The 14,938-nt window shown below is 39.9% G+C and overlaps 1 protein-coding gene across 5 annotated transcripts in view; it reads left to right on the forward strand.

Annotated features, from left to right (window-relative positions):
* Positions 1-14,938, forward strand: part of LOC130929808 (laminin subunit alpha-3-like) — a 122,112-nt gene that overhangs the window by 91,565 nt on the left and 15,609 nt on the right. For 2 of the 5 annotated variants that reach the window (XM_057857330.1, XM_057857331.1), the window contains exons 63-74: positions 539-634; positions 717-874; positions 952-1,069; positions 4,263-4,403; positions 4,490-4,620; positions 4,843-4,977; positions 5,054-5,174; positions 9,525-9,670; positions 9,746-9,926; positions 12,506-12,664; positions 12,737-12,902; positions 13,011-13,165. In XM_057857330.1, the coding sequence (XP_057713313.1) occupies positions 539-634; positions 717-874; positions 952-1,069; positions 4,263-4,403; positions 4,490-4,620; positions 4,843-4,977; positions 5,054-5,174; positions 9,525-9,670; positions 9,746-9,926; positions 12,506-12,664; positions 12,737-12,902; positions 13,011-13,165 (1,707 nt within the window). Of the gene's footprint in view, positions 1-538; positions 635-716; positions 875-951; positions 1,070-4,262; positions 4,404-4,489; positions 4,621-4,842; positions 4,978-5,053; positions 5,175-5,368; positions 5,643-9,524; positions 9,671-9,745; positions 9,927-12,505; positions 12,665-12,736; positions 12,903-13,010; positions 13,166-14,938 lie in introns of those variants that run through there. The other 3 variants (XM_057857332.1, XM_057857334.1, XM_057857333.1) reach the window with 2 other exon arrangements.

The raw sequence follows: 14,938 nt of genomic DNA on the forward strand, positions 1-14,938 counted from the left end.
GGTCTGAGCACTAACAGGCTGAGTTCTTCAATCTCTGCAGCAATGCTGACAGCACTCCTGTAACGATTCACATGACATTTTGGAAAAAGATGACAAGCAGTACTCAATTTGGACATTTAGGGATGTCCGTAGTTTCTAAGGGGTGTACTCACTTTTGTTGCCAGGGATTTAGATATTAATGGCTATATTTTGAGTTATTTTGAGGGGAAAATAAATGAACTCTATTATATAAGCTGCACACAGACTACTTTTCATTGTGTCAAAGTGTCATTTTGTCAGTGTTGTCCCATGAAAAGATATACTTAAATATCTGCAGAAATGCCAGGGGTGTACTCACTTCTGTGATACACTGTAGATGTCATGCCCTTTTGAAATGGAAAGGTTTGCAGCGAAAAATCGCTGTCACGCTTTCAGATGATAGTGAATTATCTGACAACAAGTCATCCTAGAATTAAAAGACAGTTTAGGCTTTCAATGGAAATTTCTTCCAATTCCTAAATAACCTTAACCTCTGTCTTCTCCTCCTCGCCCAATAAAGGACAAATATTTTACAGTGACAATTGAGAAGGGTGTTGTTCACCTGCGTAGTAACTTGTTACAAGAACCAGCCACAAAGGACTTAAAAACATTCCCGGTAAGTCAGAACTGAGCTACTTAATGACACTGAAATGATAAAATTTAGTCATGCGCTCCTGTTCTTGTTTTTTGACCTTCAGAAACGAGACTGGTTGGATGTGCTCATAATCGTGACGAACAAAGGGAAGTTTACAGTCCGTGTAGCCAATAAAGAGGTGGCCTCGGCCGAAGCTCAGTTCACTAGCACTGAATTCAAAGAATATTACATCGGTGGTGCACCCTCAGAAATGAGGGAAAAGTAAGCGCTTCTCATTTCTGATTTTTGCACCATATTAGAAAGGCTGGCGTCAAACTGACTTGGCTTTCTGCTGACAGACACAACATTACAATGCAAGCTTTAAGAGGCTGCTTGAACAATGTGAAGCTCAACAACAACTTTAAACTGCTTGACGAGACGGTGGGCATCAGTAGAGGTTGTCCCAAAGATTCCTTGGTGAGTCAAGATTCCAAGGCTCCATCGCAAACACACTGTAATTTACAAGAATCTGGCCATGTGTCTGGCTTTTTTTGGAGACTATGATTCACACAGTTGTCAAACTTGGTGAGACGGTGCATGGTGGCCAGAGGAAGAATAAATTTACAGTGGGGAAAATAAGTATTTAGTCAACCACTAATTGTGCAAGTTCTCCCACTTGAAAATATTAGAGAGACCTGTAATTATCAACATGGGTAAACCTCAACCATGAGAGACAGAATGTGGAAAAAAAAAAACAGAAAATCACATTGTTTGATTTTTAAAGAATTTATTTGCAAATCATGGTGGAAAATAAGTATTTGGTCAATACCAAACGTTCATCTCAGTACTTTGTTATGTACCCTTTGTTGGCAATAACAGAGGCCAAACGTTTTCTGTAACTCTTCACAAGCTTTTCACACACTGTTGCTGGTATTTTGGCCCATTCCCCCATGCAGATCTCCTCTAGAGGAGTGATGTTTTGGGGCTGTCGTTGGGCAACACAGACTTTCAACTCCCTCCACAGATTTTCTATGAGGTTGAGATCTGGAGACTGGCTAGGCCACTCCAGGACCATGAAGTGCTTCTTACGAAGCCACTCCTTTGTTGCCCTGGTTGTGTGTTTGGGATATTTGTCATGCTGAAAGACCCAGCCACGTCTCATCTTCAATGCCCTTGCTGATGGAAGGAAATTTTCACTCAAAATTTCTCGATCCTTGGCCCCATTCATTCTTTCCTTTACACCAGGGGTGTCCAAACTTTTTGCAAAGGGGGCCAGGTTTGGTGTGGTAAAAATGTGGGGGCCGACCTTGGCTGACGTCCTTTACGTGGAACAATATATTTGCGTAAGCAAATTTTAGCAAGCCATTCTGTGTCTCACATTTGCTTTATTATTTTTTTAATTAATAATTTCCACAAAATCTTGCAACAATCCTTTGTGGCGTTCTCTTTCATCTCTTGGGCTCTTGCGAAATACTGCTGCTATAAAATTAAACTACCTTTAAGTTGCTTCAATTTCTCGCTACGAATCTTCCCTGTAATCTTGTCGTACATGTCAGCGTGTCTTGTTTGGTAATATCGCCTCACATTGAACTCTTTAAAAACAGCGACTGTCTCTTTGCAAATGAGGCAGACACAGGTTTTGCATATTTTAGAGAAGAAATAGTCCAATTTCCACCTATCCTTAAAAGCGTCGGCCGTCGCAGTCAAGTTTTTTTTTTTGTGTTGATTGTCGCTATTTCAGAAAATTGGGAGTATAGAGTCACACGGAGTAATGTTGCTTCAAGTGCTGCTGCCTTTTAGTGGGTAAATGAGGAGCAGCATTTAATGTGTAAGCTATTTCATATGCTGGTAGCAGTACTGCTGACTAATTTATTAGGTCCGTGTGCGGGCCAGACATTATTGATTTTATAGCAGAGGCTGGGGGCCGGATGAAATTTGACCACGGGCCGCATTTGGCCCCCAGGCGGGACTTTGGACATGTCTGCTTTAGACAGATCAATCGTCCTGGTCCCTTTGCAGAAAAACAGCCCCAAAGTATGATGTTTCCACCCCCATGCTTCACAGTGGCTATGGTGTTCTTTGAATGCAATTCAGTATTCTTTCTCCTCCAAACACGAGAACCTGTGTTTCTACCAAAAAGTTCTATTTTGGTTTCATCTGACCATAACACATTGTCCCAGTCCTCTTCTGGATCATCCAAATGCTCTCTAGCGAACCGCAGATGGGCCTGGACGTGTACTGGCTTCAGCAGGGGGACACGTGCAGGATTTGAGTCCCTGGCGGCGCATTGTGTTACTGATAGTAGCCTTTGTTACTGTGGTCCCAGCTCTCTGTAGGTCATTCACTTGGTCCCCCTGTGTGGTTGTGGGATTTTTGCTCACCGTTCTTGTTATCATTTTGACGCCACGGGGTGAGATCTTGCTTGGAGCCATAGATCGAGGGAGATTATCAGTGGTCTTGTATGTCTTCCATTTTCTAATAATTGTTACCACAGTTGATTTCTTTACACCAAGCGTTTTACCTATTGCAGATTCAGTATTCCCAGCCTGGTGCAGGTCTACAATTTTGTCTCTGGTGTCCTTCGACAGCTCTTTGGTCTTGGCCGTAGTGGAGTTTGGAGTGTGACTGACTGATGTTGTGGACAGATGTCTTTTATACCGATAATGAGTAAAAATAGGTGCCATTAATACAGGTAACGAGTGGAGCCTTGTTAGAAGAAGTTAGACCTCTTTGACAGCCAGAAATCTTGCTTGTTTGTAGGTGACCAAATACTTAGTTTCCACTCTAATTTGGAAATAAATTCTTTAAAAATCAAACAATGTTATTTTCTGTTTTTTTTTTCCCACATTCAGTCTCTCGTGGTTGAGGTTTACCCATGTTGACAATTACAGGCCTCTCTAATCTTTTCAAGTAGGAGAACTTGCACAATTGGTTGTTGACTAAATACTTATTTGCCTCACTGTATACTTTTTAGTAGGGATGTCCCAATCCAATCATATGATCTGGAATCTAATTATACGAGTAATCATTTCAGCTCTCGAATCAATCATCGTTAAACTTATATAAGTGTGCTGTGGCAACTTATTGTTGAAGTGAGAGGCTTTTCTCAGCAGCGTGAGCGTCAAAGTGGGAGTGGATTTGAGTGGACTCACTCAATGAAGCATTTAATAAAGACAAGCATATTCTAAATTTTTGTTGTTTAAAAATAATTCACACTATAAAGCCGGAACGGTGGGACAGTAACATGTTTGGAACTTTTGTTCAAAAAAGAAACAAGAAACTTTTTTTTCGGTATCAGATCGGGACTTCGTATCAGCAGATTCTCAAAATCAGGTGACTGCAAAACTAAGATCGGGACATCCCTACTTTTTACCCAATGGTCAACAGATGGCCTTGGACTCAAAATATATTGATACACGTTTTCAAAGGCTTCTGAATTATTAAAAAGGATTCAAAGGGTTTTCATTATCACTTTACAAGTCAAAGTGAAAATTTTTTTGAATTTGGTCTCAGGACAAGTACATTTAATCATATAAATTGCATGTTTCAGTATTTTGCATGTGGATTGTGAATGGGTGGGATATAAAATATCCTGTAACTACAGATGATCAATAACCACATATGCAAGTACAGGAAATGTGCGACTAATTGACTTATTTTGTTTATCCAGACCACTCGGAAAGCAGAGTTTAGGCTGGGAAGCTCCCTGTCGGCGGACCTTCCGGGATTCAGCCTGAACAAAGATGGCTTTGTCTCGCTGGGCTTCAAAAGCACTTATAAGGATGGCATCCTCCTGGAGTCGAACCAGGCCGTCAGTTCCTGAAACGCAACCTGACTTTGCTGTGCCATCAAATCAATCATATCCGAATAATTGCATTGTTCCTCTTGTTCATCCAGGATAGCAGGATTCTACTGCGTTTGCAAAATGGCTTTGTGGAAATGTCTTTTGACAACAAGATATTTACTTCGAATAACACATACGCTGATGGCCAGTGGCATTATTTGACTGCGTTCAAAAAAGATGGACGGTATGAAGCACGCTTATTGTGAATGAGTGTGTGAATGAGTTCACTCATTCCTTGCTATTAATGGTGATAGACGTCCAATCCATATGACTAAGCGATCATTCACTGCTACACCTCCCAGTTAAGAAATTAATAGCACGCCTGTAAACGTTACTTCTTGGGATGCATGAGTTTATTGTAAAAACAGAAAATTATGTTTAAAAGTGTATTTATGTTTCCCTGCAGGACAGGGCTCCGCATCGATGACAATGACAGTGGTCGGGAACTCGGCGGATTCATTACTGTGGAGAACACCGGCGGTTCTGTCATCTTGGGAGGACCCAGATTCAGAGGTTGCATCTCCAACCTCTACACCAGAAGGTGGTTGTCCTTGGCAAGCCGTGCCCCCTTCACACTTTCTAACGTCGTGTTGTCGTTGTTTTTTTCCCGCTCACAGGCCAGAACATCTGTACAAACCCGAGGATTTGACCGACTTTAAGTCGTCTGGAGACGTTCTATTGGATGTGTGCACATCCGAAAGTCCTGCACAACAGATGATTAATCGGGACCCAAAGAAGGTGAGAGATATTCTTAATCCCTGTGAACACACATTTTTACTTGATAAGTGAGTTTTCGTTAAATAACAGACATTTCCCTCCAAAGATGCTTACTTCAATTTGAAAAAAAAAAAAAATACCGCAGGAGCATGGACAACTCATGCAATATGTGCCAAATGTCTTTTACTGATTTCATTTTGCTGCCTTATTTCCAGAGATGAAGAACAACAAGCCAAAAGACCCGCTGATGACAATCTAACCATAACGTTGTGCCACTTCTCTTATTATGGTGCCTTCATTCAATAAAACCGGGACACTGCATGAGCCAATGGACCATCATGACTAATTAAACATCTGATATAATAAATATTAAAAACCATGTTTTATCCCTTCGGGTTTTTCTATGGAGGATTTTGCTCAAACAACACTCATAAATAACCAGCTTGACTGAAATCACCTCATTGTCTCTTTCTTCCATGTAAACAGTGACGCACAAGCACTCCACAATCACTCCACTCAACAGTTAGGATATAAACTAGAGTCACCGAGGTTGCAGTGGTTGACTCGCCGATGTGTTGGCAGCATAACGCGAGTGTTAGTGGTTGACACAATGCTGACCAGTCCAGAATGTAGTCATCCTTTTCCCCAAAAGCAACTGGAATAGACCATAAATAGATTTTAGCAGCATTGAAAATTGATGAAAAGAAAGTAAATATCTGACTTATCCCAACTCATTGCACGAACACCATGTCAATATATAGCAATAATAAGTAACACGTTTTAATGTTTTTTTTAAAATTTTATTTTATTATTTATTATTTTCAAAATAGATTTAATAATGTTTCCCTTTTGACTTAGTAGCAACATTTTTGCTGGTATTCTTTATTTATTTTTAAATCCAGAGGTGGGTAGTAACGCTTTACATGTACTCCATTACATTTTCTTGAGTAACTTTTTGAGAAAAATGTGCTTCAAAGAGTAGTTTTACTATGCCATACTTTTTGCTTTTACTTGAGTAGATTTGGGAAGAAAAAACACTGATCTTACTCCGCTACTTTGGGCTACACAAGATTAATTAAAATTTTCGTCTTTATTCTACAAATTATTTTTTTTTGCTAGCGATGCTATTGCTAAGAGTAGCGTTACTAATTTCACCAATGAGACGTCGCAACAGTAATCACATGACTCCATTACACCAATCAGACGCAAGCTTGCCGATCTATGATGACGCGGGCCTGTTCAATCACGCCTCTTTAAAGCACCGTAACAAATGAAGTATTTGACATAGAGCGCTGCCCTCAACATGAATCGAAAACGCGGGTTTAAAGCCCTCTCCCAGTTTTTATTTGGCACCGGTTGACCACGGAAAACCGTAGATATGATCCTGTTAATTTCATAATAGTACCGTATTGGCCTGAATATAAGACTGCCCTAATTATAAGATGACCCCCTCTTTTTCAAGAATCAAGTTTGACAAAAGACTTTTTGAACACCAGATTAATTTTTATACAGAAAATAATTTAAGTACATCTGAAACAAATGATTATAACAACATATTTGAGAGAAAAAGCATGCTATTTTGCCTCATTCAAATCTTAATATCTGAACATTTAAATATGTAAACTAAAGTGCAATCAAATTCGTAAATGAATGGCTTCTGGTTTTTGAAATATAAATAAACCCATCTATTGTAAAAAAAAATTAAAAAAAAGAGTATAAAATAACTCCATTAACCATCAAAGTGAAGTCTGCCTGTAACTATAGTCTTGAAACAACATAATAAAATAATGCAAACTGGTTAAACTTGAGAGTAGCTGAGATGTGTCATGACAGAACATTGCTTCAATGATATCTGGCGCCATCTAGCGTCGTCGATAGGTATAATGTCTAGACCGCGAATATAAGACGACCCCCATTTTTTCAGTCTTATTTCAATGCAAAAAACACTGTTTTATATTCGGGCCAATATGGTACCTATGAAGGAACTACAGTATTCACTACTGAAACTAGGAACTATTTTCTCCACTAGAGGGCAGGGCACTCTTGCTCTTTTTGTACGAATAATTCATCACTTCATTACTGGTTTTTTTCTCTTGTTAATGAGGTTTTTTTTTTTTTTTTTTTTTTTTTTTTTTAAATTTCTTTGACTTAATGTGTTTACGTAATGGGTTATTGTACAGTATCATTACAACAATCGTTCATATAGATAGGTTTGTGCTGAGAGAAAAAAAAATACCATTGTTTAAAACAAGAAAATCAAACAAAAATAACTTAGTTAGTTACAAATTAGTTACTCAAAATGTTACTCATTACTTGAGTATTCTTTTCACTGGATGCTTTTTTTTTCCTTAAGTACATTTTCTGGATAACAACTTTTACTCTTACTTGAGTAAATTTTTTGGGTACTCTACCCACCTCTGTTTAAATCTCAACCGGATAAAGATACAATTATCAGGTGTGCCGTGGACCCACACGGATTGAACTGCATAAACAGACATATGATCCGTAATGGTGGATTAACATCGCAGACCATGGTGGTGTGAAACATGAGCTGCTATCTCAAAATAACAACAGCACTCTACTCTTTAAGGTTGGTGCTTTCGAGACTGATTTTTTGTTTTTCCCGTCTTTTAACATCCAATTTACACGAGTAATGATCAGAATTACCTGCCATATTGTTTTCCTCCATTCAATGTTTATAAATCCATTTTCTTTCAATTAAATCAAAATAACTTTTATCCCTTTAAAGCACTAAGTAAATTAACAGTAAATGTAAATTTTTCAAGCTTGGAGCCTTTAATGGTCCCTAGGAATAAACAAACTAAAACATCTCCAATATTCTTCATTAAATTTGTATCATATGACACGTCAGCTTTTATCAAGAGAAAACAATTTCATCTTGCTGAATATTCATGCATAAAATAAGAATATGAATGGCCACAGAGGGTTATTGGTCCTTTTGTGGCCCTTCAACACATATTTGGCCGAAATGATCAGTTTTTTGCACAACCTTTTCATTGATGACTCTAGGAGAATCTTGTTAAAGAGGCCCTTATGGAGCAGTGCTTCAGAAATGTTTGTAGCAGCCCGGGTGAATACTCTCCTGTCTGTTTTAAGGATACTGATGTTCAATTTTCTTAGTCGTCTGAATGGTTCTAAAAATGTGATCGGGTCGGGCCTGACTAACATTTTGCACAATTTTGCACTCTGCTTGTCATGGTTTTGGAAGCACTGGCGTAGGTGCCTTTTAAAAGTGGGTTGCTAGGAGACCTTGTGTTGTTTACTGTAAATCACTTTCTATTATTGTTATTTTATTATCATTATTTTTAATGTTTTGCTTGTACTGTTTGTTATAATTTGGACCTCGAATCTCTTAATAAATATCTATTAATTGTTAATTATTCTATGCTCACAGAGCACAGCTATCGTGAGAATTCCAAACTAATAATGTGATGAAACTGATTGACATTTGTTGATCACTTATCGATCGTCACAATATCGGCTTTAAAGCAACACTAGGTAACTTTTCAACCTGTATATAATATATTTTTAGAACATTTGTGATGATATGTCGACTTACAACTTGTGGAATGACACCTGTTTTGTATCTTCAGGGAGTCTGTATCGCTTTCACCGGCACTAATTAACTTTGAAGGGGGTGGCAGGAACCCTGCCACACACACACACAAAAAACTACAAATGTGCTGACTGCTTTACGGCATACGTCACTTCCTCCTTTCCCCATTCATTATAAAGATGCTTTCGCCTGAATTCAGCAAAAATGGCAGAGCAACAGAGACAAAAAGTTTTGTCTGAAGAGGAAAAAATTAAGGGCAGCTACCAGGGTATACAGAATAAACATTGGCCCGGCTTTCACTTGCTGGCGTGACGCCAAAAACCAAACCCCAACCCAACCGAACTCGTCAGCGCTGACAAGCTCGGGTGAGGTGGGCGGGTTTAGCCACACAAAACCACACGGTTGCTAACCATCATATGCTATTGTTTAGCTACAAATGGATTCATTACCTTATTACTTTTCATCCTTCACATGTGGAAACAGAAATCTTGTTTAATCCATCTGCAGGCAACCATCATGATTTTACCACACTATGCGGGTGTGCGCTGGTCCTCATTGGAAATGCAGTGTTTCTTAAGGCAAAAACACTACCGTCTTTGTCCACCGGTCTCGCTAAAGTCGACTAAAACTGAAAAGTTACCACGTGTTGCTTTAAGTATCGATTTCAAATATGTTTGTGTTTTTTTGTAATCCAGTTAAAAGTGGTGAGGGATCCAGAGGATTTATTGACCAAACCTATGAGTTTCTGAAAGGTTCAGGTTTAATTAGTCTTTGTGTTTTGTGCTTTTCTCAAGAATGTCCTGATGCGTGGTATGAATGAGAGTGCGTCTCCATGCGTGCTACCAGGCCTGGTCACAGCCGCGTATCACATGGGGGGGCCCGTGAGTCGCTTGAGCTATAGTCTGCCGTTGCAGGTGTTGCAGCCCAGGCAAGTGCCTTTGTAAGCCACGTGAAATGACCCAAGGGCAGATCTTGACCTTAGTTCCAGTCAATATAAATTATCTTTTTACCCTAGGCCACACTTTGCTCTGGATATCCGGACTCGATCTCCAGAGGGCTTGTTGTTCTTCGCTGCCACTAGAGGAGGGAACTCTCACCTGGCTTTGTACATGTCCAAAGGGAGGATACGACTCTCTGTGGGCAAAAATAATGAGATCTTCAACAGGGAGAAGTACAACGATGGAAAGTGGCACTCTGTGAGTAAGAGTCTGTGAGTAAGAGTCTGCATAACCTTGTCCTTATTCAGACGTGGCTGATACTACAGTGAGGAAAATAAGTATTTGAACAACCTGTGATTTTGCAAGTTCTCCCACATAGAAATATGATGGACGTTTTTGAAATTTTCATGGTCGGTGTTTGTCCACTGTGAGAAATAATCTAAAAAAAAAATCCAGAAATCACTATGATTTTTTTTAACAATGTATTTGTCGTATACTAATGCAGATAAATACTTGAATACATGAGAAAATCAATGTTAATATTTGGTACAGTAGCCTTTGACTTTTCACCAGGTTTGTACAGACTGCAGCAGGTATTTTGAACCACTGCTCCACACAGATCTTCTCTAGATCAGGTTTCTGGACTGTCATTGAGAAACACGGAGTTTGAGCTTCCTCCAAAGATTTTGTACTGTATTGGCTTTAGGTCTGGAGACTGGCTTGGCTCCTCCAGGACCTTAATATGCTTTTTACGAACAACTCCTTGGTTATTCTGGCTGTCTGATTCGGGCCATTGTCGTGTTGGAAGACCGAGTCATGACCCATTTTGAATGCTCTAACTGAGGGAAGGAGGTTATTCCCCAAATCTCACGATACGTGGCCCTGGTTATCCTCTCCTTAATACAGTGCAGTCATCTATGCAGAAAAAAACACCCCTAAAGCATGATGCTACCACCCCCATGCTTCACAGTAGGGATGGTGTTCTTGGGATGGTTCTCGTTATTCTTCTTCTTCCAAACACCATGAGTGGAATTAAGACCAAAAAGTTCATATGACCATATGACTTTATCCAGTGACTCCTCTGGATCATCCAAATGGTCATTGGCAAACAAAATGAGTCTGGAGATGTGCTGATTTAAACAGGGGAACCTTGCGTGCCATGCCTGATTTTAAACCATGACGTCTTAGTGTATTACCAACAGTAACCTTGGAAATGGAGGTCCCAGCTCCTTTCATGTCATTGATTAGCTACTCCTGTGTAGTTCTTGACTGATTCCTCACCATTCCTAGGATCATTGAGACCCTACAGGGTAGATCTTGCAATGGAACCCCAGTCTGAGGGAGATTGACAGTCACGTTTAGCTTCTTACATTTTCTAATAATTGCACAGGTCTACAATTCTCTCTCCAGTGTCTTTGGAGTGCTGTTTTGTCTTGACCATGTTAGGAAGTGATTGTATGGGATGGGCACGTGTTTATATGCAGCTAACCGCCTCAAACAGGTCAAAAAGTCAGACTCAAAAAATCCACCTCCACTCCACTTCATAGACAGGTGTTCAAATACTTATTTGCAGCAGTATTATACAAGTAAATAGTTAAAAAAAAAAACATAAACTGTTATTTCTGGATTTTTTCCCCCCTTTAGATTGTGTCTCACAGTGGACTAGCACCTACCATGAAAATTTCAAACCTGCCTATCATTTCTAAGTGGGACAACTTCGCAGGAAAATCGCAGGGTGTTTAAATTAGGGTTGTTCCGATCATGTTTTTTTGCTCCCGATCCAATCCCGATCGTTTTAGTTTGAGTATCTGCCAATCCCGATATTTCCTGATCCGATTGCTTTTTTTGCTCCCGATTCAATTCCAATCATTCCCGATAATTTTTCCCGATCATATACATTTTGGCAATGCATTAAGAAAAAACTGAATAAAACTCAGACGAATATATACATTCAACATACAGTACATAAGTACTGTATTTGTTTATTATGACAATAAATCCTCAAGATGGCATTTACATTATTAACATTCTTTCTGTGAGAGGGATCCACGGATAGAAAGACTTGTGACTTTGTCTATTGTGACTAAATATTGCCATCTAGTGTATTTGTTGAGCTTTCAGTAAATGATACTACAGCCCTGCCCCAATGCATGATGGGAAGTGGAACCATGATGGGAAGTAAAACCATGACTGTGCGTCGTGCTACCAATGAATATATCTTCTCTACTTTGGGAAATAACTTAATGTGGTAAGACAAAGATCAATTGCTACCTTGTTTCCCCACATTGCTTCCCATGATATTTCTAATCTTAGGGAGAGGGATTGCAAGGTTATAGCCGGTTGAAGAAAGGCTCCAAAGGCTGCAAAATTCACGCTACTCATTAAGCGCTGCCGTTTATCTCTCTAAATAGGTAAAACAGCGTTTTTACAGATTGAGCGCGACAATGAGTGAGAAGGTCGTGCAGCGCATATATTAATAGCGTTAAATATTTTAACGTGACACATTTTTTAATAAACTAATTGCCGCCGTTATCGGGATATTTTTGATAACCCTACCTTAAGCCTAAATTAAAGACTCTGGATGAGTGTAACATATTATGTCTGTAACGTTAAATGCAATTAGAAAACGATTTAATTAAAATATATATATATTAAAAAAAGGCATGGCCGATATTTTTTTTGCCGATTCCGATACTTTGAAAATGACGTGATCGGACCTAATTGATCGGGATGCCGATCGATCGGGACATCTCTAGTTTAAATGCTGATTTTCATCCCCGTATATTGAAAAACTGAATCCTATTAGATTTACATTCTGGTGCTGGTGATTCCTGCAGGTGATGTTCAGTTTAGAGAAGAAGAAATTCCGTTTGGTGGTGGATGGGATACGAGCGCAGGACGGTCAGCTGAGTCCATCTGATGTGGCTTCAATGAAGCACTTCATGTCGCCTGTCTTCTTGGGTAGTGCCCCCGACTACCTCCACAAAGAGTTAAAGGTAAAGAGGTATTTTGCGGAACATTTCCTGTCCAAAGCTCTGTTTATGATTTTTACTTTTTATCTTTTGCAGTCCAAGAGTCTCCCAAAACAAACCGTATCTGGCTGTGTACGCCATTTTAAAATGAACGGCACGCCCATGCTGAAGCCGTCCTCAAACCACGGGGCTGGCCCATGTTTTGAGGGCCACACTCAGAGGGGGGCCTACTTCTCAGGGAATGGAACTCATGTTGTCATTAGTGAGGAAAACACGAATACTAATCATTGATATTTCACAATATACTGCAGCAAAGTTATTCAACACATTACGCATTTCATATATAATAATGACTACTTCTTGCCTTCAGATGACTCCTTTGCTATGGGATCAAGTTTCGAGCTCCTGTTTAACATTCGACCGAGGACCCAAACTGGACTCTTGCTACATGTTGGCGATTCCAGCAGAACTCAAATAGACCTAACCACGGGCCACTATGTCAGTATTTACCTGCTCAGAGGAGAGGTAAGGCCTGATTGTCTGTTTCAAATAATTTATATGAAGACCTGGGTCTGGACTAGTGTTGCACCGATACCATTTTTTGGCCCTGATACCAAAACCTGACTGTGCAGTATCGGCCGATACCATACCGATCCCACGCCGTTTAAAATATATATAGATACATGAAGAGCTAAATACTTGGAAATGAAATCATTGCATTATGGCTTTGTCAGGATGCTGCTTACCATTGCAAAACAGGAAAAAGACTAATACAAAGTGAATCCAGTAGAACTTTATATTGCATACCTGGTATAAGTGACAATAGTTGAATTAACCTTTAGCGCTCAAAGGCCAAAATAGTGCTAAATTTGTGAAATTAAAACATGTATAATACGAGCCTAACAGCAGTGTTGTTAATAACGGCGTTAGAGTATAACGACGTTACTACTGCCGTTATTTTTTTCAGTAGTGAGTAATCTAATTAATTACTTTTCACATCTTTGCAACGCCGTTACCGTTACTGAGGATGTAAAGGCGTGCGTTACTTAGCGTTACTAGTTGAATGACGCGGGAAAAGTCTGCGATACACGGAGAGAGAAGAGCGGGAGTGGGAAAGAGGGAAATGTGACGCCGTTGCAAACGCAATGCTCGGCTGGGTGGCTCTGTAGCCAACAGCCCACAAACTATGCCCACATCATGCTATGCTAGATATCTCATGTATATGAACTTGATGCAAAATGATATACTTGCCAGCGTTAGTAAACAGCCGCCATCTTAAAGCAGTAGACTTCTCAGAAAGGCTCTGTTGTAGAGAACCTTCCTAGCGAACCTAAGTAATACTCCTAAATCGGCAAAATTTTGACTTGAATCTATCTTTAAATGATTAAACTGTTTTAAATTTTTCACGTGTAGAAAGTAGACAGAAGGGAACTAATGCAATAACGGGATCAATTTTAACAATTTTAACGGTTGATTCACAACATTAAATGACTTCCAAACATAGCAAAGGTTACTATCTAGTTATTGCAATATGCGATGTGTCTAGTTAAGTTAAGGCAGTACTTCTCAAATGGTGGGGCGCAGTGCGATGCCAGGGATGGCGCGTGTGACCTCGGGGAACATGCTTTTTTTTGTTGTTGTTGTTGCCGTACTAGAATAAAGTGTACTTGCACATCCACTCAGTGGGTGGCAGTGGCGCTCTCATTTTCAAAGTGCACGCAGTATTTTTGAAGTAAGCAAGAGCACACGGAAGAGACTCATGAAGAGCTGGAGAGCTGTGCGCCGTTTTTGAAAGCCGTTTTCCGGCCGGACTCACGCAGCGACCCACTGTCTTCTCCGGTTCTCCCGTGTCCGCCCGGGAAGTGCCATTTTCGGCTTGGGATCGTCATGACGACCGCCCTCACCTACGGTTCTCCCTCGGACGCCGAGAATGCGTTTTTTTCGGGCCGTTTGCCTTTTGGCTTTGACATTTAATACAGTGGTAGACGAGGAAAGACCACTGTTTACTGTCTCTAAAAATGATTATAGCGGACAGCCGGAAACCAAATCAATTAAGACTCCACTTAAAGACATTAGACCCCAATCTCATTGATAAGCCGCTTGGTTGTTTTTCAGCGAAAACGTGCCGAATATTGCCAACAATCGTCCCGCTTTGTCAGTGTTATATCAATAAACCAGTGAGCACTGTTAGCATGCTCAGTGCAATATAACCCAACATCATTGCAAACTGGAGGTGATACTGGGAGCAGCGAAAATTAAAACTGTCCTTCTGTCCAAAAACACTTTTTTTTCTCTTCT

This window comes from Corythoichthys intestinalis, chromosome 14 (assembly GCF_030265065.1).
Source record: "Corythoichthys intestinalis isolate RoL2023-P3 chromosome 14, ASM3026506v1, whole genome shotgun sequence".
NCBI lineage: Eukaryota > Metazoa > Chordata > Actinopteri > Syngnathiformes > Syngnathidae > Corythoichthys > Corythoichthys intestinalis.